Source organism: Oncorhynchus mykiss, chromosome 13 (genome assembly GCF_057628025.1).
Source record: "Oncorhynchus mykiss isolate SJ-2025 chromosome 13, ASM5762802v1, whole genome shotgun sequence".
Classification (NCBI taxonomy): domain Eukaryota; kingdom Metazoa; phylum Chordata; class Actinopteri; order Salmoniformes; family Salmonidae; genus Oncorhynchus; species Oncorhynchus mykiss.
In genome coordinates, this window is record NC_143034.1 from 25,327,552 (window position 1) to 25,354,350 (window position 26,799).

Below are 26,799 nucleotides of genomic sequence, written 5' to 3' on the forward strand. Positions count from 1 at the left end.
GATGGAGAGCATTTGTGAACAGCAGTTTTCAGTTCTTTCCACAGATTCTCGATTGGATTCAGGTCTGGACTTTGACTTGGCCATTCTAACATCTGGATATGTTTATTTTTGAACCATTCCATTGTAGATTTTGCTTTATGTTTTTGATCATTGTCTTGCTGGAAGACAAATCTCCGTCCCAGTCTCAGGTCTTTTGCAGACTCTATCAGGTTTTCTTCCAGAATGGTCCTGTGTTTGGCTCCATCCATCTTCCCATCAATTTTAACCATCTTCCCTGTCCCTGCTGAAGAAAAGCAGGCCCAAACCATGATGCTACCACCACCATGTTTGACAGTGGGGATGGTGTGTTCAGGGTGATGAGCTGTGTTGCTTTTACGCCAAACATAACGTTTTGCATTGTTGCCAAAAAGTTCAATTTTGGTTTCATCTGACCAGAGCACCTTCTTCCACATGTTTGGTGTGTCTCCCAGGTGGCTTGTGGCAAACTTTAAACTACACTTTTTATGGATATCTTTAAGAAATGGCTTTCTTCTTGCCACTCTTCCATAAAGGCCAGATTTGTACAATATACAACTGATTGTTGTCCTATGGACAGAGTCTCCCACCTCAGCTGTAGATCTCTGCAGTTCATCCAGAGTGATCATGGGTCTCTTGGCTGCATCTCTGATCAGTCTTCTCCTTGTATGAGCTGAAAGTTTAGAGGGACGGCCAGGTCTTGGTAGATTTGCAGTGGTCTGATACTCCTTCCATTTCAATATTATCGCTTGCACAGTGCTCCTTGGGATGTTTAAAGCTTGGAAAATCTTTTTGTATCCAAATCCGGCTTTAAACTTCTTCACAACAGTATCTTGGACCTGCCTGGTGTGTTCCTTGTTCTTCATGATGCTCTCTGCGCTTTTAACGGACCTCTGAGACTATCACAGTGCAGGTGCATTTATACGGAGACTTGATTACACACAGGTGGATTGTATTTATCATCATTAGTTATTTAGGTCAACATTGGATCATTCAGAGATCCTCACTGAACTTCTGGAGAGAGTTTGCTGCACTGAAAGTAAAGGGGCTGAATAATTTTGCACGCCCAATTTTTCAGTTTTTGATTTGTTAAAAAAGTTTGAAATATCCAATAAATGTCGTTCCACTTCATGATTGTGTCCCACTTCTTGTTGATTCTTCACAAAAAAATACAGTTTTATATCTTTATGTTTGAAGCCTGAAATGTGGCAAAAGGTCGCAAAGTTCAAGGGGGCCGAATACTTTCGCAAGGCACTGTATATGACAGCCACACATAGGTCTACACATATTACTAGATATCACTCTTATAGTCAATGAGACATTGATGCCAATAATCATCATAGTAATGTACTGATGGCTATCATTATTAGTACTGTAAAAGTTTTGATTTAGTACCTAGTTCAAATTTTAGCTTGCAGGAAGTGTACTCTGCTGTTGCCAGGGGCAAGGTGGACAACAGTGTTTTTTTTTAACCTTGTACCCTACCTCACCTGTTCTCCCACTGTGATATATCTTGACAGAGGTAATATCTCAATCAATACTGTAGTACCAGCCCACACTCCCTTGATATTACACCTCTGACTACAAGTTGCTATTCCAGAGTAGAGATCTCAGTCCCTGTCCTTCACTACAGCAGGGACCCTGTCCTTCTCTACAGCAGGGAAGTAGGGACTGTGGGTGGAAGATGTGACAGAGGGATGGGTGTGGGAACGACGACAAATAATTACCGCTGTGATTGACACGTCTGGTCAGGGGAGGGAGGGGCCCCATCCCGCCTCATTAGCTGTGTCAATCCCGGGTGGCCGTTTTTCGATGACGATGTCAAACGTGGCGCCTATTAGTGCCACTTATACTGATAAGGTGATACGACTGAGGGTCCTCAATGTCTGCTGCAGTATCTTATTTAAAGCACAGTCGTCAGGTTTACCCCAATCACATTTCCATCCTGGATGTGTTATCGTAGAAAGACAGTTTGACTAAGGAGGCAAGGAGCCATGACTGCTCTCTCTCTCTCTCTCTCTCTGTTTCTCTCTCACTTTGTGAGTGGATGTCACGTGGATGTGACAGTTTATCAGTTTTAACGTCCAGCGTGGTAATGTTGTCACAACAGTGTTGGGCAGTTGATGGGGACGCAATTTAAGGGAGATAATTAAAGGAGACTGGTTTTGTGACCAGTCTGATGTCTGTCAGAATAGCCGTGGGAAGATGTTTGGGGTTGGGGGTGCTGAGAACTTTTTGTTGACTGTGGGGTTGCGGGGATTATTTTTGCCCACGCTACAGACAGCTGTAGCAGCCCGCTAATATAGGGCTAGTAAAGGCCCAGTGCACTACTTTTGTGGAAACATTTATTTTTATATATATACAGCATATATACACTGTCAAAAGTTTCAGAACATCTACTCATTCAAGGGTTTTTCTTTATTTCTACTATTTTCTACATTGTAGAATGATAGTGACAACATCAAAACTATGAAATTGCACATATGGAATGCAGAGGATCATTTCACTAGAGGTACCAGCCTTAGAAATTGCAGCCCAAATAAATGTTTCAGAGTTCAAGTAACAGACACATCTCAACATCAACAGTTCAGAGGAGACTATGAGAATCAGGCCATCATGGTTGAATTGCTGCAAAGAAACCACTGCTAAAGGACACAAATAAGAAAAAGAGACTTGCTTGGCCCAAAGAAACACGAGCAACGGACATTGGACCGGTGGAAATCTGTCCTTTGGTCTGGAGTCCAAATTTGATATTTTTGTTTCCAACCGCAGTGTCTTTGTGAGACGCTGTGTGTGTGAACGGATGATCTCTGCATGTGTATTTCCATCCATTAAGAATGGAGGAGGAGGTGTTATGGTGACACGGTCTGTGATTTATTTAGAATTCAAGGCTCACTTAACCAGCGTGGCTACCACAACATTCTGCAGCAATACACCATCCTATCTGGTTTGGGCTTTTAATTAAAAAATGTATTTCACCTTTATTTTACCAGGTAGGCCAGTCGAGTTCTCATTTACGTACAGTAAATAACACAATAGAAAAATCTATACACAGTGTGTGCAAATGTATTGAGATTAGGTAGGTAAGGCAATTAATAGGCCATAGTGGCGAAATAATTCCAACTTAGTAGGCTTAGTGGGACTATCATTTGTTTTTCAACAGGACAATGACCCAACACACATCCAGGCTGTGTAAGGGCTATTCTTTACCAAGAAGGAGTGTGATGGAGTGCACAATCCCCCGACCTCAACCAAATTTAGATGGTTTGGGATGAGTCAGACTGCAGAGTAAAGGAAAAGCAGCCATCAAGTACTCAGCATATGTGGGAACTCTTTCAAGACTGTTGGAAAAGAATTCCAGGTGAAGCTGGTTGAGAGAATACCAAGATTGTGCAAAGCTGACATCAAGGCAACGGGTGGCTATTTGAAGAATATATTTAATTTGTTTAACACGTTTTTGGTTACTACATGATTCCATATGGGTTATTTCATACTTTTGATGTCTTGAAAACCCTTGAATGAGTAGGTGTTCTCAAACTTTTGCCCGGTAGTAGATATATTTGTATTAAAATAAAAAAAATAAAAAATTCAGGGGGTGTTGCAGCACCCTCAGCACCCCTACTTCCCGCAGCTATGTCTGTCAAGGGGCATTTTGGGTACTGTTTAGTGCCCAAAAATGAATAAAAAAACATAATGTAATCTGTTTTGGTGGTTGGATTGGCTAGTTTTAGTGTCTGTTTTAGATTTGGTTCTCTATTTCTCCCTAGGTAGCAGGTATCAAAGGCATGCTGATCGCAAACAGGAGGCTAGACAACCAGGTGAAGACCTACATCACCTACAACAAGGGCCGTGATTGGAGGTTACTGCAGGCCCCGGCGACAGACCTGGCTGGCAACGACATCCACTGTATACTGGTGAGTTATACTGATGCTAACGGGGAAGGCTCATCGCTGTGGTAATCAATCATGATCTAAGACTGCCTGAACTCTTTGAGGTGCTTTCCCAGACCCAGATTAAGCCTAGTTCAGGAGTTAAATAAGCATACTCAAAAGATAATCTCCATTCAAAGTTTATTTTAGTCCAGGAATATGTGTTCAGCTCCCTTCAAGTTATGTACATCAATGATAACAGTCGTGTTACATCACAGGCTCAAGGAAGTTTGCTTACTCATCTTAGTGGTTGGGGAATTACTTTACTTAATCACATTTAAGCTATGATATCAAGACAACCTGTGTACACACTCCTTGTTCTTTACAGTTAATATTAATTTAGGTGCCCTATCTTTCCTTTTATCCCACGTGAGGCGACTGTAAAGGATAACGATGTAGAGAAATAATTTTGAGACATTAGCAGTAGAGTTCATACTGTTTATTAAAAGCCTAGGGAGGCAATTGTGGGGGCTGCACACCGTGCGCTGAGTGAGCTACAGGTTGAATATGATTGTGCATTTACGTAATATTTTAATTACAGATTCAATTTGATTACCCTGTTAAATCCTGTTTCCCTTGGTGTCCTTACAGCAATGTCATACTATGAATGGGCAGAGATGAAAGAGCAATTTTTTTTGGGGGGGGGGTGGCACTGTGAACAGATATAATTGACTTTAGTTGTCGGCTCACCCCTGAGACTTTTTAAGTTATTTGTATTTTTTTGTTTACCCTTTATTTAACTAGGCTAGGTCAGTTAAAGAACAAATTATTATTTACAATGACGGGGGCTGGGGGAAAAAGGAATATAAAAAAAGGGACAAAACACACATCACGACCAGAGACAATACTACACTACATAAAGAGAAACATAAGACCACAATACAGCATGGCAGCAACACATGACAACACAGGATGGTAGCAACACAACATGACAACAACATGGTAGTGTCGTGTCTTTACTGTCATTAAATTAAGACTTTTAGTTTTCATCAAAGATTCTCTGTAATTAGTATTATGCGATTCAACTGATCAATCATGTAACTGTAATTAACTAGGAAGTCGGGGCACCAAGGAAATATTCAGATTACAAAGTTATAATTTTCCGAATATAACTTTTCAGATATTTTCATATCTGATCAATAGTCTTCTGATTAATGAATTCTTCTTTACCTCACGTTAGTCCCATTCCAAACGTCGTACATTTTTGTTATCTGCACAAACCCAGTCTTCACTATGAGTCATCCATACATCAATTGTCTTAAATAATTTATTTATTAACTAATTAAACAATCACAGAAGTGCACAAACAAACAAACAAAGTAAACATGATTACAAGAAATGATAGGGGAATGTGCCCTAGTGGGCTAAACCGGCATGGCGGCTTGTTGTACAAAAGGGAAGTGGGGGTCGACTGAGATAAGACAACACACAGTTTGTGTGTTTGTTGCTGCTCATTCCAGTCGCTAGCTGCAGCGAACTGAAAAGACAAGCGACCCAGGGATATGTGTGCTTTGGGGACCTTTAACAGAATGTGACTGGCAGAACGGGGGTTGTATGTGGAGGATGAGGGCTGCAGTAAATATCTCAGATAGGGGGGTGAGGCATAAGAGGGTTTTATAAATAAGCATCAACCAGTAAGTCTTGTGACGGGTGTACAGAGATGACCCTTTTACAGAGAAGTATAGAGTGCTGTGATGTGTCCTATAAGGAGCATTGGTGGAAAATCTGATGGCCGAATGGTAAAGAGCATCTAGTCGCTCGAGAGCACCCTTACCTGCCGATCTATAAATTACATCCCTGTAATCTAGCATGGGTAGGATGGTCATCTGAATCACGGTTAGTTTGCAGTTGGGGTGAAAGAGGAGCGATTACGATTGAGGAAACCAAGTCTAGGTTTAACTTTAGCCTGCAGCTTTGATGTGTGCTGAGAGAAGGACAGTGTACCGTCTAGCCATACTCCCAAGTACTTGTATGAGGTGACTACCTCAAGCTCTAAACCCTCAGAGGTAGTAATCACACCTGTGGGGAGAGGGGCATCCTTCTTACCAAACCACATGACCTTTGTTTTGGAGGTGTTCAGAACAAGGTTAAGGTTAGAGAAAGCTTGTTGGAGACTAAGAAAACTTTGTGTAGAGTGTTACACAAAATCCAGGGAAGGGTCAGCTGAGTATAAGATTGTATCATCAGCATATAAGTGGATGAGAGAGCTTCCTACTGCCTGAGCTATGTTGTTATTATAAATTGAGAAGAGCGTGGGTTCTAGGATCGAGCCTTGGGGTACTCCCTTGGTGACAGGCAGTGGCTGAGACCGCAGATGTTTTGACTTTATACACTGCACTCTTTGAGAGAGGTAGTTAGCAAACCAAGAATGGAAGGGTCTACCGTATGAAAAGCTTTGGCCAAATCAATAAAAATAGCAGCACAGCATTGCTTAGAATCAAGGACAATAGTGACATCATTGAGGACCTTTAAGGTTGCGGAAACCAGATTGCATACCCGAGAGAATACTATACACATCAAGAAAGACAGTCAGTTGATTATTGGCAAGTTTTAACAACACTTTTGATAAACAGGGCAAAATTGAAAAAAGTATATAACAGGATCAGCTTGATCACCCCCTTTAATTAAAAGTGCACCGTGGCTGCCTTCCAAACAATGGGAACCTCCCCAGAGAGGAGAGACAGGTTAAACATGTCAAAGATAGCCTTGGTGATGATAGGGACACCAACCTAAAAAAAGAAAGGGTCTAAACCATCTGACCTAGATTATTTTTTGGGGTCAAGTTTAAGGAGCTCCTTTTGCTCCTTGGACTCAGTGACTGCCTTCAGGGAGAAACATTGTAGGGGGCAGGGGAAAAAGAGGGAGGACTGGGACTGGGGATCCTAGAAATGGGTCCCGAATGGACGGGAGATTCCGGCAGCGCTGGACAGGCTGGAGACTCCGGCAGCGGCGGACATGCGGGAGACTCCGGCAGTGCCGGACAGGTGGAAGGCTCCGGCAGCGCCTGACAGGCGGGAGACTACGGCAGCGCCGGACAGGCGGGAGACTCCAGCTGCTCCGGAGTGAAGAGCGACTCTGGCATCGCCTGGCTGACTGATGGCTCTGGCAGCTCCTAGCTGGCTGACGGCTCTGGATGCTCCTGGCTTGCTGGCAGCTCTGGAGGCTCCTGGCTGACTGGCGTCTCTGGTGGCTCCGGTAGCTCAGGACAGACTGGCGGCTCTGGCGGCTCAGAACAGACTGGCGGCTGTGGCGGCTCAGGACACACTGGCGGCTGTGGCGGCTCAGGACAAACTGGCGGCTCTAGTGGCTCAGGACAGACTGGCGGCTCTGGCGGCTCAGAACAGACTGGCGGCTGTGGCGGCTCAGGACACACTGGCGGCTGTGGCGGCTCAGGACAGACTGGCGGCTCTAGTGGCTCAGGACAGACTGGCAGCTCTGGCGGCTCAGGACAGACTGGCGGCTCTGGCGGCTCAGGACAGACGGGAGACTCTGGCGGCTCAGGACAGTCGGGAGACTCTGGCGGCTCAGGACAGACGGGAGACTCTGGCGGCTCAGGACAGACGGGAGACTCTGGGGGCTCAGGACAGACGGAAGACTCTGGGGGCTCAGGACAGACGGAAGACTCTGGGGGCTTAGGACAGACGGAAGACTCTGGCAGCGCTGGAGAGGAGGAAGGCTCTGGCAGTGCTGGACAGGTGGGAGCACCTGTAGGCAGAAGACGGAGAGACAGCCTGGTGCTGGGGGCTGCCATCGGAGGGCTGGTGCATGGAGGTGGCACTGGATAGACTGGACCGTACAAGCGCACTGGAGCTCTTGAGCACCGAGCCTGCCCAACCTTACCTGGTTGAATGCTCCCGGTAGCCAGGCCAGTGCGGCGAGGTTGAATAGCCCGCGCTTGGCTGTGCTGGCGAACCGGGGACACCATGCGTAAGGCTGGTGCCATGTACGCCGGCCCAAGGAGACGCACTGGAGACCAGATGCGTAGAGCCGGCTTCGATGCCCGCTCTAGCCCGGCCGATACGAGGAGCTGGAATGTACCGCATCGGGCTATGCACCGTGTGCGCTCCAAAGCATAACACGGTGCATGCCCGGTCCCTCTCGCTCTCCGGTAAGCATGGGAAGTTGGCGCACGTCTCATACCTGGCTTCGCCACACTCCCCGTGTCCCTCCCCCCAAGAAATGTTTGGGGCTGCCTCTTGGGCTTTCAGCCGCTTTGCCGTGCTAGCACCTCATAATGCCGCCTCTCTGCTTTCGCCTTCTCCAGCTCTGCATTGGGGCGGCGATATTCCCCTGGCTGTTCCCAAGGTTCTTTACCGTCTAGAATCTCCTCCCAAGTCCATTTCTCCAAGTATCGCTGCCTCTCCTGCTGCTGCTGCCTGTTACCACGCTGCTTGGTCCTTGGTTGGTGGGTGTTTCTGTAACGGCAGATCTCCTCTTTGTCTGAAGAGGAGTAAGGATCGGACCAAGATGCAGCGTGTTCATGACGATATTTTAATAAAGACAAAATTAACACTTGAACAAAAACACTAAACGACAACGTAAAATCTACAAAACCCGAAACAGGACCGTGTGGCGACAAACACACACACGGAAACAAACACCCAGAAACCAACAGTGAAACCCAGGCTACCTAAGTATTATTCTCAATCAGAGACAACTAACGACACCTGCCTCTGATTGAGAACCATACTAGGCCGAAACAGAAACCAAAATAAACTGCCCACCCCAACTCACGCCCTGACCATACTAAATAAAGACAAAACAAAGGAAATAAAGGTCAGAACGTGAAAGCATTGCTGAGTCAAATAGGAATCCTGACTTAATGAAGTGGTGATTAAAGAGCTATGTACTTCTTGTCAGTAACAACCACATCATCAACATTAAGGGACAAGGCAGCTGTGAGGAGGAGGGTTTATTCTCCAGGTCTTTAACTGTTTTCCAGAACTTCTTGGGGTTAGACCCACAGAGAGAGAACTGCTGCTTAAAATAATCAACTTTGGCCTTCCGGATAGAGTGCACTTATTTATCATTTAGCTGAACATGAGCCTGTCAGCCTTTCACCAAATGTAATAAGTGTCTTCAACAACCACTGAATAGCATTTCGCTACATTCAATAAATATTACTACAAATATTTTTTCATTAAATCACAAGTGCAATATAGGAAAACACAGCTTAGCCTTTTGTTAATCCACCTGTCGTGTCAGATTTTGAAATTATGATTTACAGCGAAAGCAATCCAAGTGTTTGTGTAAGTTTATCGATCGCACGACAAAATATTAAGTACACTAAGTACACTAAGTATACATCAGGAAGCTTGGTCACGAAAATCAGAAAAGCAATCAAATTAATCGTTTACCTTTGATGATCTTCGGATGTTTTCACTCACGAGACTCCCAGTTACCCAACAAATGTTCCTTTTGTTCCGTAAAGATTATTTTATATCCAAAATACCTCCGTTTGTTTGTCGCCTTATGTTCAGAAATCCACAGGAAAGAGTGGTCACGACAACGCAGATGAAAATTACAAATAGTTTCCATAATGTCCACAGAAACATGTCAAACGTTTTTTATAATCAATCCTCAGGTTGTTTTTAAAATATGTAATCGATAATATATCAACCGCAAATGTCTTTCACAGTAGGAGAGGGAAAAGCAATACCTATCAAAACTCTGTTGCGCGAGCAAAACTCATGTGACCACTTGACGCGATGTTATCGTTATGGCTCATTTTTCAAAATAAAAGCCTGAAACTATGTCTGAAGACTGTTGACACCTTGCGTAAGAGATAGGAAAAGGAATCTGGGTCATATCCCTTTAAATCCATCAAAGGGAGGCTATGGAACAGTTTTCAAAATAGAAGCCACTTCCTGTTTTGATTTTCTTCAGGGTGTTGCCTGCAATATCAGTTCTGTTATACCCACAGACAATATTTTGACAGTTCTGTAAACTTTAGAGTGTTTTCTATCCAATACTGATAATAATATGCATATATTAGCAACTGAGACTGAGGAGCTGGCTGTTTGCAATGGGCACCTTTTCATCCAAGCTACTCAATACTGCCCCTGCAGCCATAAAAGTTAACAATACCACTGAAAAAAAATGAAGTTCCAAGCGTCTTCAACAGAGGGGATCAAGCTGATTCTATTCCAATTTACAGAGGCCAGGTCATGAAGGAAGGCTTGCTCATTAAAGTTTTTTAGCAAGCAGCTATAACAAATCAGAACAGGTCGTTTCACTAGGCAGCCTTTACGAACACTGGCTGTAAAACAGTAATCACTAAGATCATTACAGAAAACAGCAGACTGATACCTATCTTTATTATTTGTGAGGATAACATCGTGGAGAGTAGCCTTTTCTGTGTATTTGGAGTCATACCCTGTGGGATTGGTAATAATCTGAGAAAGATTTGCCGCACCCCATTGCTTTAGGCCTTGGTCAGGTGATTTAAGCATGTCCCAGTTTAGGTCACCTAGCAGAACAAATACAGACTTAGTGTAAGGGGCCAGGAGAGAGTTTAGGGCAGGTAGGTACAGGCCAGAGCTGATGGAGGACGATGACAGTCAACAAAGAGCTCTTAATGCTTAAAACCAGCAATTGAAATTGTTTGGGGACAGACTTGGTGGAGACAACCGAGCACTGAAGGTGATCCTTGGTAAAGATATCCACTCCCCGACCTTTGGAAGATCTGTCTTGCCTGCAAAAGGTCTTAACCAGAAAAGTTAACATCAGTATTCAAAACACTCTTCCTTAACCACGTCTCAGTAATGACCAACACATCTGGATTGGAGCTGTGAACCCATACTTTCAATTGATCCATTTTAGGTAATAAGCTTCTAGTGTTAATGTGCAGAAAACACAGGCTTTTACGAGAGCAGAAATCAGTGAAGCAGATATCAGAGCACAAGTCAGAATTGGGGCTAGCAACAGTGCACGTTTCCAGATATCATCAGCAGTAGTAATACAATCAAGGCACGGCAGAGGACAGGGAGAGCTCTGCAGCGTTTATTTATAACGTTTGAATGTGCATTAGATGGCAACAAGATCATATTGTACAGAAATTTAAATCAAATAACATGAATACAAAGCCGGCGAGAGGTGCTCAGATTAGGATGGGAGGCCAAAAGTCTGTGTAACCAATAGACAGTCAGAGTCTCGAGTGTGGGAACAAACACAGTCTGTCCCACGGTCGGGCAAACAAGAACGTTCATAGTCAACAAAGCGTGCAGGAGCCATGAGGCAAATATCAAAATAGCAAAATGCACAAGAAAGAAAATATAATGACTTGGGGCTAGCCATTGTAAATTCAGAGTCACTCGCCCCAACAGTACGTGTGTGGCGGGGGTACCTGTACCAGACAGGGGAGACAGGCCAGGGCAGACAGTGAACAGATTGCCAGAAAGAATCCAAGCAGCAGTGCAGCAGGCAATGGGAGTAGGTGTCACACCCACTTGGGAGAATATTTTATTTCTGTAGGCGGATTTCTTGTAGAAATGCCAGTGGATGGTCTCTGAACAGCGAGAGGGGGCGTCAAAGGCCTCGGAATTTGGACGGGGTATACTGTGAGACTCCTGCCATTTATTGGGCTCGAAGGCTTCGACACCTCTCACTTCACACATCCGTGCTAATTGAAGCTGTATCTGGTCTGTCTCAGTCCCAGGGCGGCTGGTGTCCTCAGGTCTCTGCTGTTTGTTTACCAGGGCACTCTCTGTATAACTTGGAAAAATGAATCCTTGGTCGTGGTAACCCTTCCAGGAAATTTGGTGCAAAACTAGATTCTAGGTTTGAAGTTTTGAATCGGGAGTGAAGGTTATGCTGTGGAGGGCAGCATCCTGTACATGTCCCTGACGAAATATCCAAGTTTGTCTAACTCCAAATATACCTTTTTGTAAAAAAACATGTTTAAAAATGTGAGAGCTCACATGTAGCTGTGTCTCCCTCTCTCTCCTTCTCTCCCTTGACTTAATGATTTTATGTATAGACCCTCCCTGTATTAATGACTGATAACGACAATTAAGACAAACTATGGAGAGGCAGCATGTTTTGTTTTGGTCACAAAATATAGTTTTTTTGTATAGCTAACTGCCTATGTTAGCATTGTTATTAGCATTTGGTGTAAATGTAACTCACTAGAAGACTTCAGAATCAAAAGGATTCTATTAGGCATTATCTTCAGGCTTTCTGAGATGAAAGCTTAATAAAGACAGCATGGCAGCTTTTCTTTTCCTTATCTCAAGGACCTTCTCTTGAAATAAAAAAGCATATGCTTTGTACACCTTTAAAGGTCCTTTAGTGTTCTATGTAACATTGGGGATTTGATTGACCAGTGTATAAGTGTATAATGACTTCGTCAAATATAATGGACTGTCTGTCATTTCTCAGCCCTTCTGTTCGCTCCATCTCCAACTGCAGACGTCTGAAAACCCCTACCTGTCAGGCAGCATATCAACCAAGGCCTCAGCACCGGGAATCATAGTGGCCACAGGTGAGAGAATACAGAATGAACATTTGATAGATAAGATTAGATTACCTTATTGTCCACGTATGTGAAAATTCATTTGGCTGAATAGAAAGACATCTATTCAATTTAGGTAATGGTACAAAAGAAGAACAGCTGTCTATCTTTTCCAGGTCAGTTCTGAAAATCCATTTGATTGTGAAAATTATGGTGATTATCCAATCCATAACATTACTGATAGACACACTATAGCACTTCAGATGTTGTCCTTACTCACAGACATTTTGGTGATGCAAAGTTTATTTAAGTAGGCCAGTGCAGACTGAGGACACATGACACAACAGATTATGTTTGTGTGCGAGTGTGTGTTCAGGTAGCTCTGCACAACCCTCTGCTTTGGCCCAGGTCATCACTCGCCCCGACGTCCTCACACACACACACACACACACACACACACACACACACACACACACACACACACACACACACACAGCTGGTGCAGAGATCAGGTGGTGACCCTGAAACACGATGTAGCTCAAAACTCACGCCTGACACTGAACAGTGGTTGGGGGATATCACAAGGCATCAACAAACTGGAGAGATATGCTCAGAGATTAACATGTTACATCATTGCTTAAGAAAAACTGAGCAATATCAAATCAAAGTTTATTTGTCACATGTTACAGTGAAATGCTTACTTACAGGCTCTAACCAACAGTGCAATTTCTAAAAATAAAGATATGGGGCGAACAATAGATAAGTAAAGAAATAAAAACAACTGTAAAAAGCCAGTGAAAAACAAGAGTTGCGAGGCTATATACAGTAGCGAGGCTATAACTGTAGCGAGTTCATATGCAGTCATCGGTTAGTCGGGTTGATTGAGGTTGTATGTATATGAAGATATGGTTAAAGTGACGATGCATATATGAAAAACAAAGAATAGCAGTAGCGTAGAAGAGGGGTTGGCGGGTGGTGGGTGGCGGGACACAATGCAGATAGCCCGGGTAGCCAATGTGTGGGGGCACCGGATAGTCAGGCTAATTGAGGTAGTATGTACATGAATGTATAGTTAAAATGACTATACATATATGATAAACTGAGAGTAGCAGCAACGTAAAAGAGGGGTTGGGGGGGCACACAATGCAAATAGTCCGGGGAGCCATTTGATTACCTGTTCAGGAGTCTTATGGCTTGGGGGTAAAAACTGTTGAGAAGCCTTTTTGTCCTAGACTTGGCACTCCGGTACCGCTTGCCATGCGGTAGTAGATGTAAATGTCTATGACTGGGGTGGCTGGAGTCTTTGACAATTTTTAGGGCCAGACACCTCCTGGTGTAGAGTTCCTGGATGGCAGGCAGCTTAGCCTGTGTAGTGCCTTGCGGTCGGAGGCCGAACAGTTGCCATACCAGGCAGTGAAGCAACCAAGTCAGGATGCGCTCGATATTGCAGCTGTAGAACCTTTTGAGGATCTGAGGACCCATGCAAATCTTTTTAGTTTCCTGAGGAGGAATAGGCTTTGTCATGACCTCTTCATGACTGTCTTGGTGTGTTTGGACCATCATAGTTTGTTGGTGATGTGTACACCAAGGAAATTGAAGCTCTGCTGCACTACAGCCCAGTCGATGAGAATGGGGGCGTGCTCGGTCCTCCTTTTCCTGTAGTCTACAATCATCTCCTTACTCTTGGTTACGTTGAGGGATAGGTTGTTATTCTGGCACCACCCGGCCAGGTCTCTGACCTCCTCCCTATAGGCTGTCTCATCGTTGTCGGTGATCAGGCCTACCACTGTTGTGTCGTCTGCAAACTTAATGATGGTGTTGGAGTTGTGCCTGGCCACGCGGTTATGGGTGAACAGGGAGTACAGGAGGGGACTCAGCACGCACCCCTGAGGGTCTCCAAGGTTGAGGATCAGCGTGGCAGATGTGTTGCTACCTACCCTCACCAATTGGAGGTGGCCCGTCAGGAAGTCCAGGATCCAGTTGCAGAGGGAGGTGTTTAGTCCCAGGATCCTTAGCTTAGTGATGAGCTATGAAAGTACTATGATGTTGAACGCTGAGCTGTAGTCAATGAATAGCATTCTCACGTAGGTGTTCATTTTTTCCAGGTGCGAAAGAGCATTGTGGAGTGCAATAGAGATTGCATCATCTGATCTTTTTTGGGTGGTGTGCAAATTGGAGTGGTTCTAGGGTTGCTGGGATAATGGTGTTGATGTGAGCTATTACCAGCCTTTCAAAGCATTTCGTGGTTACGGACATGAGTGCTACGGGTCTGTAGTCATTTAGGCAAGTTTCCTTCGTGTTCTTGGGCACAGGGACTATGGTGGTCTGCTTGAAACATGTTGGCATTACAGACTCAATCAGGGACATGTTGAAAATGTCAGTGAAGACACCTGCCAGTTGGTCAGCACATGCCCGGAGCACACGTCCTGGTAATCCATCTGGCCCCACAGCCTTGTGTATGTTGACCTGTTTAAAGGTCTTACTCACGCTGTGCTTCCCTTTGTAGTCTGCAATAATTTGCAAGCCCTGCCACATAAAACGAGTGTCAGAGCCGGTGTAGTACGATTCAATCTTAGCCCTGTATTTACGCTTTTCCTGTTTGATGGTTTCTTGTAAGTTTCCGAGTTAGAGTCAGCTCTACCCTTTAGCTCAGTGCGAATGTTGCCTGTAATCCATGGCTTCTGGTTGGGGTATGTACATACAGTCACTGTGGGGACGACGTCCTCGATGCACTTATTGATAAAGCCAGTGACCGATGTGGTGTACTCCTCAATGCCATCGGAAGAATCCCGAAACATGTTCCAGTCTGTGATAGCAAAGCAGTCCTGTAGTTTAGCATCTGCTTCATCTGACCACTTTTTTACAGACCGAGTCACTGGTGCTTCCTGCTTTATTTGTTGCTTGTAAGCAGGAATCAGGAGGATAGAATTGTGGTTGGATTTACCAAATAGAGGGTGAGGGAGAGCTTTGTACGCGTCTCTGTGTGTGGAGTACAGGTGATCTCGAATGTTTTCCCGCTGGTTGCACATTTAACATGTTGATAGAAATGAAGTAGAACTGATTTAAGTTTCTCTGCATTAAAGTCTGCGGCCACTAGGAGCTCCGCCACTGGTTGAGCGTTTTCCTGTTTGCTGATTTCCTTATACAGTTGACTGAGTGCGGTCTTAGTGCATGCATCTGTCTGTAGTGGTAAATAAACAGCCACGAGTGTATAGCTGAAAACTCTCTAGGCAAATAGTGTGGTCTGCATTTTAAAATGTTTTATCATTGCTTAAGAAAAACTGAGCAATATCCATCCAATCATGAATGGTTGTTCTTCTCCTCTCTGCATCTATTCTTCATTGTAATTTACACCATCTTCATATTTTCAGCATCATTTGAATATTTAACTAATGCTTTGTTCCATTTTTATCACAGGGAATATTGGGTCTGAGCTGTCGTACAATAACGTTGGAATGTTCATCTCATCTGATGCTGGTAACAACTGGAGACATGTGAGTTTGGACTGAATTTGGGGGTAAAATCTAAGTTATTCTAATCATATATTTGAATGTTGTAGTTTGGAAAATATATTTTTTTGGACTGCTGGTTCTGCCTTTTGATCTTGAGGTGTTATGAAACTCTCAGTGTTCAGCTAGATGTGTACAAATGGTAACTGTATGTAAATCATATATTATATTGAATGGGCTGTGTGTCCTGTTTCAGATATTCGAGGAGGAACACAATGTCTGGTTTCTGGATAAAGGAGGGGCCCTTGTCGCTGTGAAACAACCAACCGTCCCCACTAGGCATTTACAGTAGGTTTATATCTAGTTCAGTGTTGGTATATCTGATAACTGGTTGTAACATGTCAGTACTTCTATTAATGTCAAGAAAACTTTTTTAATTTCACTTTATATATGATTAAACGTATGCAATAAAGATGCAAACATGTTGTCAAAAATCTAAATTGGGGGAAAGTGTTTTTCTTCACGTAGTCCCCCTTTTAGTACTTTACACTGACCATCCTATTCTAAATTGGAGTGCCTACGTTTTGCCTCAGTGAAGACCAACTCAACTGAAACCACATCTCTCTTCTTCTTATATTACTTTTAGCACCAGTCAAGTGTGGAGGATTCCTTCCTTCCTGGTTGTGTCTCCTAGATGATTTAAGTGCACTAGTGGAGGAAAGGAACACAGTAGAAGCCCTCATATCAGACCAGTTTTAAAATAGTATTTTTTTCTTTCAGTGTTTAATTGAGACATTTAATTGTCTAGAGGGCCAGATGGGTGGGGGTTGCGCTTTTGGGCCAATTCCATTGGATCCATTAGGCCAGGTAATGGCAACTAAAGTATTTGAAAGATAAATACTATTTGAACCCAGGCAAGCGCTGTAGAAACCAATCGTGTCTCTCTCTCTTTCGCTCTTCAGAGCTAGGGGTAACAGAACATTTCCTGGCCCTGGTGTCCTCCTAATAGTTGTGCATCAATACTTTGTCTGTTGTCTGAACTTTTAACCAGATGAAGGCATGCTGGCCCATGGAGGTTGGGATGGAAGCTGCAACAAGGGGGCTGCAGCTTCTTGTATCCTAGTGCAAGAGTCTGCCTTGTTGAGTGTTGTTCCCAACCTTGTCACACACAGTACTCCAGTGTTCTCACATCTGAAGTGATGTTGATGAGATGTCAGAATCAATAGAGAACAGGCCCAGAGGATGAAAGTTACCCATTCTCTTTTTCTTTTTTTTATTTGTCTCCCCACACCTCTCTGCCCCTGTTTTGTAGTCGTTAGAACATGAAACGGTTCTATTCTGGTATGTTTTGTGTGTTGTGTTTTTTCTTCTACATCACCGTCGCTGTAGACTGTCAGTAAACTCAAGACTTTGAGTTTTCTCTTCAAGTTGTTATGCCTCCACGCTTTGATAGTCAAACACAGTTCTGTTGTTTTATTCTTCTTCTATTCAGCAGAACGTGTACTAATTGTAGTCAATTAGATACAACCTGAAATTCAGCGGGTGACTGTCTATGGAGACTATTCACTCCACTGATCTTGAGAGAGCATCACCCTGATAGCATCAGGGCTAGAATTCAGAGTAGTAATACTAATCCAGGATCAGATTCCACCGGTCCGCATAATCTCATTCAATATGATCTAAAAGGTAAAACTGATCCTAGATCAGCACTCCAAGTCAGAATGATAAATATTGACCTTCTTGTTACCGCCAGTCTGAGATGTGAATGGTTGCAGCCCAAATGACACCCTTTTTCCTAGTAGGCTTCACTACTTTAGACCAGAGGCCTGTAGACCCTGGGTGCCATTTGGGATTCATTCAATGTGTTATTGTGTTGTTACTCTGTTACAGAATCAGTTTTGATGAAGGGCGTCAGTGGACCAGACACAGCTTCTCCTTGGTGCCTCTGTTCGTGGACGGGATGCTGGTGGAGGCAGGGACAGAGAACCAGATCATGACGTGAGTCTGGACAATAGAGTAATCGAGGGATGACGTGCAGTGATGAATGATCTAGAGACGGGGGGATGACGTTCTTTTGTCCTCCGTAGGAAGTCTTAGATGGAGAAAAGGAGGGAGGATGTGTTTAATATTTCTGTCTTCCATTGTTTTGGAACTCTGTTCCTTTTGGTGAAAGGGAAGGGGATGGAGGGATGAGATGGATGACATAATGTGTCTCTCCATCTTGTTCTCTTGGGAACCATGATCCTCTTGGAGGGAAGATATGAGGGGATGGGGAGGAATTTTAATTCAACGATTGCTGATGTCTCATCTTTATTAACAGATGTTTAAATGGGAAAAAATATTTGATTCATAAGGGTTGTCAGTCTGTTAGCTTAGGACTGAATGCCCCATTGGTGAAACCTTGTAGCGCTGACAACCCTTGTCGAGTTATATTAACTTATGCATCCATCCTTTGGTTTCTCAAGGTTTTTTGGACATTTCAGCCATAGGTCTGAGTGGCAGCTTATCAAGATAGACTACAAGTCCATCTTCAACAGGAAATGTACAGAAGGAGACTATCAGACGTGGCACCTTCACAACAAGGTAATACCTCTTAAACAGGAAGTCAGTCAACTTATCAATATGTGTCCTTATTACTTAATAACAATGTATTTACATGCTAGTTAGGGACTGTACATTATATATAATGACAATACTTGGAGAAAATCGGACCTCTCTGAAAAGAAGATGGATGGTTCTTCCTTCAGTAAAATATATTTATGCCCAACCCTCCCTTAATGATAAAAAAAAGTGACCCTCCCCTATACCCCAAATAATAATGAAAACATCAAGTGGATAGCAGAGAATATGCCTACCATTTACCTTCACTCCTAGGACAGACCAGAGCTTTTGATATGCAGTTTTAGAAACCGTTCTTCATTTTATTAGATGGCAAAGTAGCTAGAAAGTTGTGGGTTCAAAGACCACCGCGGACAAGGGTAGTGGTGAAAATATATCAATTATAACAAAAGCACTGCAGGAATCTATCATCTTATTTGCGTCCCCCAAAATAGCCTTTTATTAACCCATTTCATGCAATTCTACATAATTTGACATGACTGGAGACAGGCAGAATCTTTTTTAATATGAAAATAGAGCATGACGACGAATGAGCACAGTGCTAAAGTTGTCTATCAACTGTACAAAGTGAGCACAACAGAACCAGTTACAACTGAAGTACATGATCATCAATTCATTTGAGAAAAAGCCATTAGTTGTTTAACACAGCAAAAAAAAATGTTTAATTGGTAATCTATAATTTTAGATTTTATTCCATGATATTATCGGGAATCAAGGTAAGACCCAAGTGCAGACTGTGTGAAGTTACAGTGTTTATTGTGACAACAGGGGCAGGCAGACGACAGGTCAAGGCAGGCAGGTGTTGATGATCCAGAGTAGAGGCCAGGACGACAGGCAGGTTCAGGGACAGGCAGAGTGGTCAGGTGGGCGGGTACAGGTTCAGGACAGGCAAGGGTCAAAAACCAGGAGGATGAGGAAAAAGAGATACTTGGGAAAAACAGGAGCTGAGACAAAATGCTGGTAGGCGTGAACAAACAGGACGAACTGGCAACAGACAGACAGAAAACACAGGTATAAATATCCAGAGGATAAGTGGGGAAGATGGGCGACACCTGGAGGGGGTGGAGACAAGCACAAGGACAGGTGAAACAGATCAGGACGTGACAGATAGTGTTGCTGCAAAATAGTTTTGTGTAGATTGTGATTAAGGCATGGGAGTATAAGAGCATCTGCTAGTCTAAATGAACAAACTAGGCATGCGTATTGTAGCTCACCACATGATCCTCAAACCAAAGACTAGCCAAACTCGTGTTTCTATTTAATTTTCAGTAATTTATTTTATTTCATTTAATACCGCCTTAATGCGAAATGTACTGTCTAGGCATGTTGTTGAAATGCTGTGCACCCCTGCCAGCCTGTAGCATGTCACAAATGTTTCTCAATTGATTTCTTAAATGTCAGGCTATAGCCTGGAAAAAATAATACTAAAATAGTACATTTTTGTCCCTTCGTAGGCTACCTGGTTTGCTCCTGACTGATTTTGAGTTATTATGTTGTTTTATAACCTGTTGAAATGTCGAACGTCAATTGATAGTGACAGAATCACACATTACTTCTCAAGCAAAGTACATTTCTTGTCTCCTCGGCTATAGAAGGTTGTAGCGTAGCTTCTGCATGTCATAGAGACAAACCAAAGATTACCCATATGCATCGGAGTCTCGTCTTTCCCCGACATTTTACAGCTTGTTTCTAGCATAAAGAATTGCGGATTAAAGTGTCCTTATATATCACTTCATATAATCAGGTCCATACACACTTATTTCCAAAATAACAAGCTAACAAGGGGTTAGGCCTATGCTTTTGGCCATGCTTTTTAACAAAAGCCACGATACCCTCACATACCTCCTCATTTCGAGCCCTGGTTTTAACTTAACACTCCACGCTCTTCACTGACACAGATATTTAAGGAGTGTATGGTGACTGAAGGAAATGGCTGACAGTCTGTGGAAAGTAGACTATAATTTCATCTGTCAAACAGGTACCTCTTATTTTTTGAATAAGAGAAATAGTCTTCAACACAAAGCCCTCTCGTTCTTAATAGCTTCAAGTCAAATTAAACTGCTGCTGCTTCATGGTAATGTAAGTTACGTAAATAACTTGAATATGGCTTATTGTGAGGTCAAAAACTCTGATAAATAGCTTCATTATGGGCAACAAAACATTTTGTTTTCATTAAAATCAATTCTATCAGTAGCAAGTTCACCTCGAGTCTTCCGTTTCATCTTCATTCTCTCCCTCTCAAACTGAACAGGGCATCAGTAGGCCTAGTCTGCAAGCAGACTAGGCCTACGCAGCACAGTCATTTGTTAGGCAGCACAAAAGGGTATACATCAGCAAGAGCAGGACAGGCCGGGGCTCATGATTGGGAGCACCTATCCATTGCAGTGTGTAATGCAGTGAAACCTGGTTTATATACACCACCACAGCAACGTAAAAACTCAGGAAGGAAGTACATTTTCTTAGAAATGCAACTTTGCCCATTTTATTGTGACCACAGTAGTGGCACACATCGAGATAGTAGAATCATTCTGAAAACCTGAGTAATTTGGCATTTAATCGATTACAAATTACCTGACCCTCCCCTGGCCAAAATAAAATAAAATAAAAACCTCCTCCTGACTGAAACTAAAAAAGCATGCCCCTCCCCCATTTTCCTCTGGGTAACAATGTTTTTACAAGGTAGATACAGTGTACTTACAGTGTTTGGCTAGTTCCAATAAGCTCAATAGGTTAACATAAGAATGGTTTGACTTGCTGTTCTATGTGAATTTGACATTTGAAAATGATTTAGTGTAATCCCATGTGCGTTCACTATATGGATTAATATCCTGTATGTGTTTCACAGGGCGAGCCGTGTGTGATGGGCCAGAAACAGATCTATATGAAACGCAGACCAGGAAACTATTGCATGCTGGGAAAAGACTACGCCAAAGTCCTCTCTGCTGAATCGTGTATCTGTCGGGCCCACGACTTTGAATGGTAATTATAGTGTACTAGTAAAATGACTCACATTTGCAGTAAAATAGAACACGTGAAAACATGTATTTTTATCACAAATCTAAACATGAGTAGATCAACAGAAGTTTCAGTGTCCATAAAAGAGAGAGATATTTGTATGATGCTTTGTGTATGTTGTCCCATTTAATTTAATGTATGTTGTATGTTGTCCCATTGGATTTAATACACTATTTCAGGATCCCATTCATTTGGTTCATTTTCGGTGTCAGCGCTCCAATTATCAGATATTTTGGGGGATAATTTGCTCCTAATGTCTGTCTCTCTGCTTAGCTTTTTTTGCGGTGTTTATAATAACGTAGAGAAAATGAGGGGTGTTAATAGGACTGTAGGAGGTTGGTTTTTTTATCTTCAAAAGGCAGGGAAAAGAAAAGCAATGATACATTTTTATATAAATGCCAGCGGTGTCAGGTCAGACAGTATGAGTTTTAATTAGAATCCATTCGTCTCCAATGATAGTTGTTTTTAATTATTTTGGACTGAAATTATTATACGATACATTTCACAAACTTCCTGACCACATGGCATGTCTCTCTCTATCTCTACAGCTGGTGATAGAGACAGTGAAATTCAAAAATAAAAAAACAATATCTTTGAGAAACTTCAATGTGGGGCCAGTTGGACATACTGCCGCGTTCTCTAAAACTACATTGGAGGTGGCTTATGCTAGAGAAACAAATATTAAATTATCTGACAACAGATCTGCTGTACTTTCCTGCAGTCAGCATACCGATTGCAAGATCCCTCAAAACATTGAGACATCTGTGGCATTGTGTTGTGTGACAAAACTGCACATTTTAGAGTGACCTTTAATTGTTCACATCACAAGGTGCACCTGTGTAATTATCGTGCTGTTTAATCATCTTCTTGACATGCCACACCTGTCAGGTGGATGGATTATCTTGGCAGGAGAAATTCTATGCCTATGGAAAATTTCTGGGGATCTTTTATTTCAGCTCATGAAACATGGGACCAACATGTTGTGTTTATGTTTTTGTTCAGTGTATATACATATATATAACACTGTATATATTATATTAATAATAAGTGAGGAGAGACTAGTATTAATACGTAACCAAAACACGCTGGGAGTCTGCATGACTATAATGTACTAAACTGGACACCAGACTTTTCTGTGACTTACTGGAAAGAAATGTAATCTATGCGTTACCAAAGCTGTGATTCAGTGGTGCTGTAATGTCCTTAACTGGACACTGTACCCTCATTGGACTCACTCGGTCCCTTATAAATATTATCCCAACCAACCAAAACACCATAACTTCACTTGACAGCCTGTCAATAAATTGGGGGAGGTTCTAAATCACACTGAGGTCAGACCAGGCCATAGGGAGTCCTAGACGGACCTCAGGCTTTGTTGCTTCCTGTTAGTTCTGGCTAGGTAATTAATTGATAAATCAATGACAGTTTCGTTATTAGAATGGGCACTTGCCTAACCTGCTTTGCCCAGATGTAAATTACTTTGTGATTGGGAGGTAGCTAACGTCAGCCGGTGGAAGTCAGCCATCCGTGACCTGGCTGCCTGTGTTGACATGGAGTCCCCCAAGGCTCAGTCTTCCTACCTCTGCTGATCTGGAGCATTTGTCAACCGCAGCCGAATCAATATATAATAATGATGCGTTGCAATGCAAAATATATCTATTATATGTATTGTGCTGAGGGATAGGAAAGAGAAGCTGTAACCTATAACACAGTAATACTGTACGTCCTTTGGCTCAAAATCATATCAAATTGTATTTATCACATGCTTCGTAAACACCAGGTGTAGACGAACAGTGAAATGCTTACTCACGGGCTCTTCCCAACAATGCAGAGAGAGAAATATAGAAAAGTAATAATAAATACATAGAACAGCGATAACTTGGCTATATACACGGGTACCAGTACCGAGTTGACCTGCAGATGTATGAGGTAATTGAGGTAGATATGTACATATACATTAGGTACAGGTAGAGGTATTGATATTGATCACATTCTGTATGTGATTTGTTATAGTGATTATGGCTATGAACGGCGTAGAGAAGGGAACTGTCTACCAGCGTTCTGGTTCAACCCAGCTGTTGTCTCAAGGAGCTGCAGCCAAGGACAGAAGTACCTCAACAGCACAGGGTGAGTTACACATAGGGCCACTACTTTGTAGCGTTTCTATGTTGTCTATTTTAAGTGAAGGCAACCCTTTTGTATATTTCTGTTCAATGGGAGGCCATACATTATCGCTCTGATGTTTTCCATTTCATTTTGTAAAACATTATGATGGTCATAATATGGTCCATGTTAAAAATCCTGAATATGTATCACACATTACAAAAGAGAAGTAAAAACTTACAGTGGCTACAGTATCTCTCTGTATAGGTTGGTCAATGCTTCTTCATCTTCCCATCTTCCCACTGTAATGAAACACTGTCAGGGTGTCACACCCTCTGGCACGGCTCCTAGTGTGAATAGTGATATTGTCTATTTAGGCCTGAGTCATTCACCAGACAGTAGATCTATACTGAGTGACATAGTGTACTACTGAGAGCTGCAAAGCACTGTCAGGAGTCATAGGACACAGATTAGGACGCCTCAGGACGTTGGAAGTCTGAGGAGAACGGTTCATCCTTCATTTATGCATCCGCCTCCCCAAGGTTAAAAGTCAAGTTTTGTCTAGGAGTTAGAAAACATGTTGGAGTTTTGTCAATTTGGCCAACAACTACTGTACGTCTTGTGTCAGACATTAACTTTCAGGGTTAAAAGTACTTTTTAAATTAGTAATTACTAAGCATTTTTAAGATCAGTCAAAGAATAGCAAGTCTTGTTCACTAGCTCTCTCTCTTCCACAATCACTTTGAGGTTAAAAATAAAAATTTTGCAATTTCCTGTCAAACTTAATTGATGAACGTGAGCAATACCTTAGCTTTGTTAACTAGTAGTGTCATGAAGCCATAACCTCACTAAACCATACTGAACATGTACTAACTAATTCATATGGCATCTTCTTAATTAAGGTACCGAAAAGTGGTGTCCAACAACTGCGTCAAGGGAGTCAAGGACATGTACACACCTAGGAAGCAGATGTGTCCCAACAGGGCTCCAAAAGGCCTTTCTCTCTCCACCAGAGAGGGCAAGCTTACTGCTGACATGCACACCAACATCACCTTCCTAGTGCATCTGGATGAGGTAGGGCTGGGCCAAAAGCCAAAATGGCTTCCTTTTTGTATATCATTATTCTGTGCCTAGGAGCCCAAATGGACGACTTTGTATACATTACTGTTATAAGTTGCATTGATTTTTACCTTAAGTAAAATGGAATGAAAAGTCGGTGTTTTGTTTTGTTATACATGGTTGTAAAAGTAGTACTAGTATGTGGTGTAAAACTCACTCACTGTAGGCGTGTTACTGAGTGAAATATGGATGTTTTTCCAGACATACGCTTGAAATTATTTCCTTGTTATGTTATCCCATATACACCAACTGCTGAAAGTTTAATTGTAACTTGCAACACAACATCCCCCACACACAGCTACAGGACCCAAGCCCTAAGCTGAGAGACAGAGTAAGAGATAAAGACCTAAGAGATAGAGGCACCCCTGGAGACCCTGTTATAGAGTGAGACTCAGAGTAGCCTCCTTCTAGGGCCAGGGCCTTGTCTTGCTCCCCTCACTCCCTAGACACTGTTCAATCACCTCACATTAAATTCAGGTGGAAGAGGTGCGGAGGCGCTCTGCTCGGTGCGGCGGTGCTTTCCCCCTGCACTGCAGATAAGAAGTGTCTCTCCCACGAGGTCTCTCCCGGGCCCAGCTGTCATATTACAGTGTGATGAGTTGAGGAAATTAGGATGTATTTCTTTCATTAAGAGAGGCCTCCTCTGATTAGAGAGATATGCCATGTGGTCAAAAAGTTTGTGAAATGTATTTTATAATGATTTCAGTCCCAAAATAATTAAAAACAACTATCACAAGAGACTAATGGAGGTGAAGAATCTTCATGGCATTGGGTTTTATTTATATTCATGAAGCCCAAGATGGCAGTATTTCTTGGGGAGAGCAAATGGGCCTAAATATGTAATGTGTGGTAATGCTAGGTAGTGAACATGGCAGTTGATAAAAAGGAGAGAGGGAGGTGGAAGAAAGTTTGATGTTTTAAGAGAGGGATGGGATCTGCAGTGTCACACGTCAAGTTTTCATTATCACAAAGTGACCTTATAGCATGTCATGTGTACACCAACCAGATTTACTGAACATTAGCTACATTATAGCATGTCATGTGTACTCCAACCAGATTTACTGTACATTAGCTACATTATAGCATGTCATGTGTACACCAACCATATTTACTGTGCATTAGCTACATTATAGCATGTCATGTGTATTCCAACCAGATTTACTGTACATTAGCTACATTATAGCATGTCATGTGTACACCAACCAGATTTACTGTACATTAGCTGCCTTATAGCATGTCATGTGTACACCAACCAGATTTACTGAACATTAGCTACATTATAGTATGTCATGTGTATTCCAACCAGATTTACTGTACATTAGCTACATTATAGCATGTCATGTGTACACCAACCAGAACCAATGGAATAGTCCCAAAAGTGCAAATCAGTCCATCTAGCTCTCCAGGCAGGCTCAATCAAACACTCAAAGCATTTTAAAGAAAGCAACAACGATTTGAACTCAGGTATGACACACCATCAGCACGACAGCACTGACATCACACCATTTATACCATCCTTTGTGTGTTGACATTCACCTGAACAAGAGTACATTACACAGTCCTACTGTGTCTGGACCTGAACTAACAAAACCCCTCATTGTCAACCAGCACTGCTGTCCAGACCATGATGCTTACCCTATTATGCATTTTGGATTTTGAGGCCCTCTGAGTCACACACGGAGCCACGGACACAAAGCTTGACATTTAGCCAGCATGCCAGCATCAGTCTCATGCAGATTAGCTAGCGATCCCAGGACACCTCGATATAGAACTAGAAGTGTCCAGAGAGTGTGGACATCAACAAAAGCCTGAATGACATCGACGCCACTGAAAACCTAAGTGCCATTGCGAGTGAGATTTTGGCAAAGGATTGTGGGCCATTACAGTTCCACACAATAGCCGCCGACGTTATCCCTTTTCTTCCATTCTATTCTGCCTTTCTTTATTCAGCTTATTCCTAGTTTATCATTTTCGGGGTACAATGGCGTGAAATATACCCCCAGAAGCCTTCTCGTGTTTTTATACTCTGCTGTGCTTGAAAAGAAGCAAAACATATAGTGAATAAAATGAAAGAGAGAGAGAGAGCGAGAGACACAGA

General features: G+C 42.7%; 1 protein-coding gene and 1 pseudogene across 1 annotated transcript in view; one reads left to right on the plus strand and one right to left on the minus strand.

Moving 5' to 3' along the window:
- The window catches only part of LOC110485785 (VPS10 domain-containing receptor SorCS3), a 216,313-nt gene that overhangs the window by 171,570 nt on the left and 17,944 nt on the right, over positions 1-26,799 (plus strand). The window contains exons 10-18 of the mRNA XM_021556952.3: positions 3,783-3,929; positions 12,324-12,426; positions 15,814-15,890; positions 16,102-16,193; positions 17,736-17,843; positions 18,311-18,428; positions 21,310-21,443; positions 23,493-23,606; positions 24,485-24,656. Of these exons, the coding sequence (XP_021412627.3) occupies positions 3,783-3,929; positions 12,324-12,426; positions 15,814-15,890; positions 16,102-16,193; positions 17,736-17,843; positions 18,311-18,428; positions 21,310-21,443; positions 23,493-23,606; positions 24,485-24,656 (1,065 nt within the window). The remainder of the gene's footprint in view (positions 1-3,782; positions 3,930-12,323; positions 12,427-15,813; positions 15,891-16,101; positions 16,194-17,735; positions 17,844-18,310; positions 18,429-21,309; positions 21,444-23,492; positions 23,607-24,484; positions 24,657-26,799) is intronic.
- On the minus strand, positions 6,769-11,560 carry LOC149978796 (uncharacterized; annotated as a pseudogene).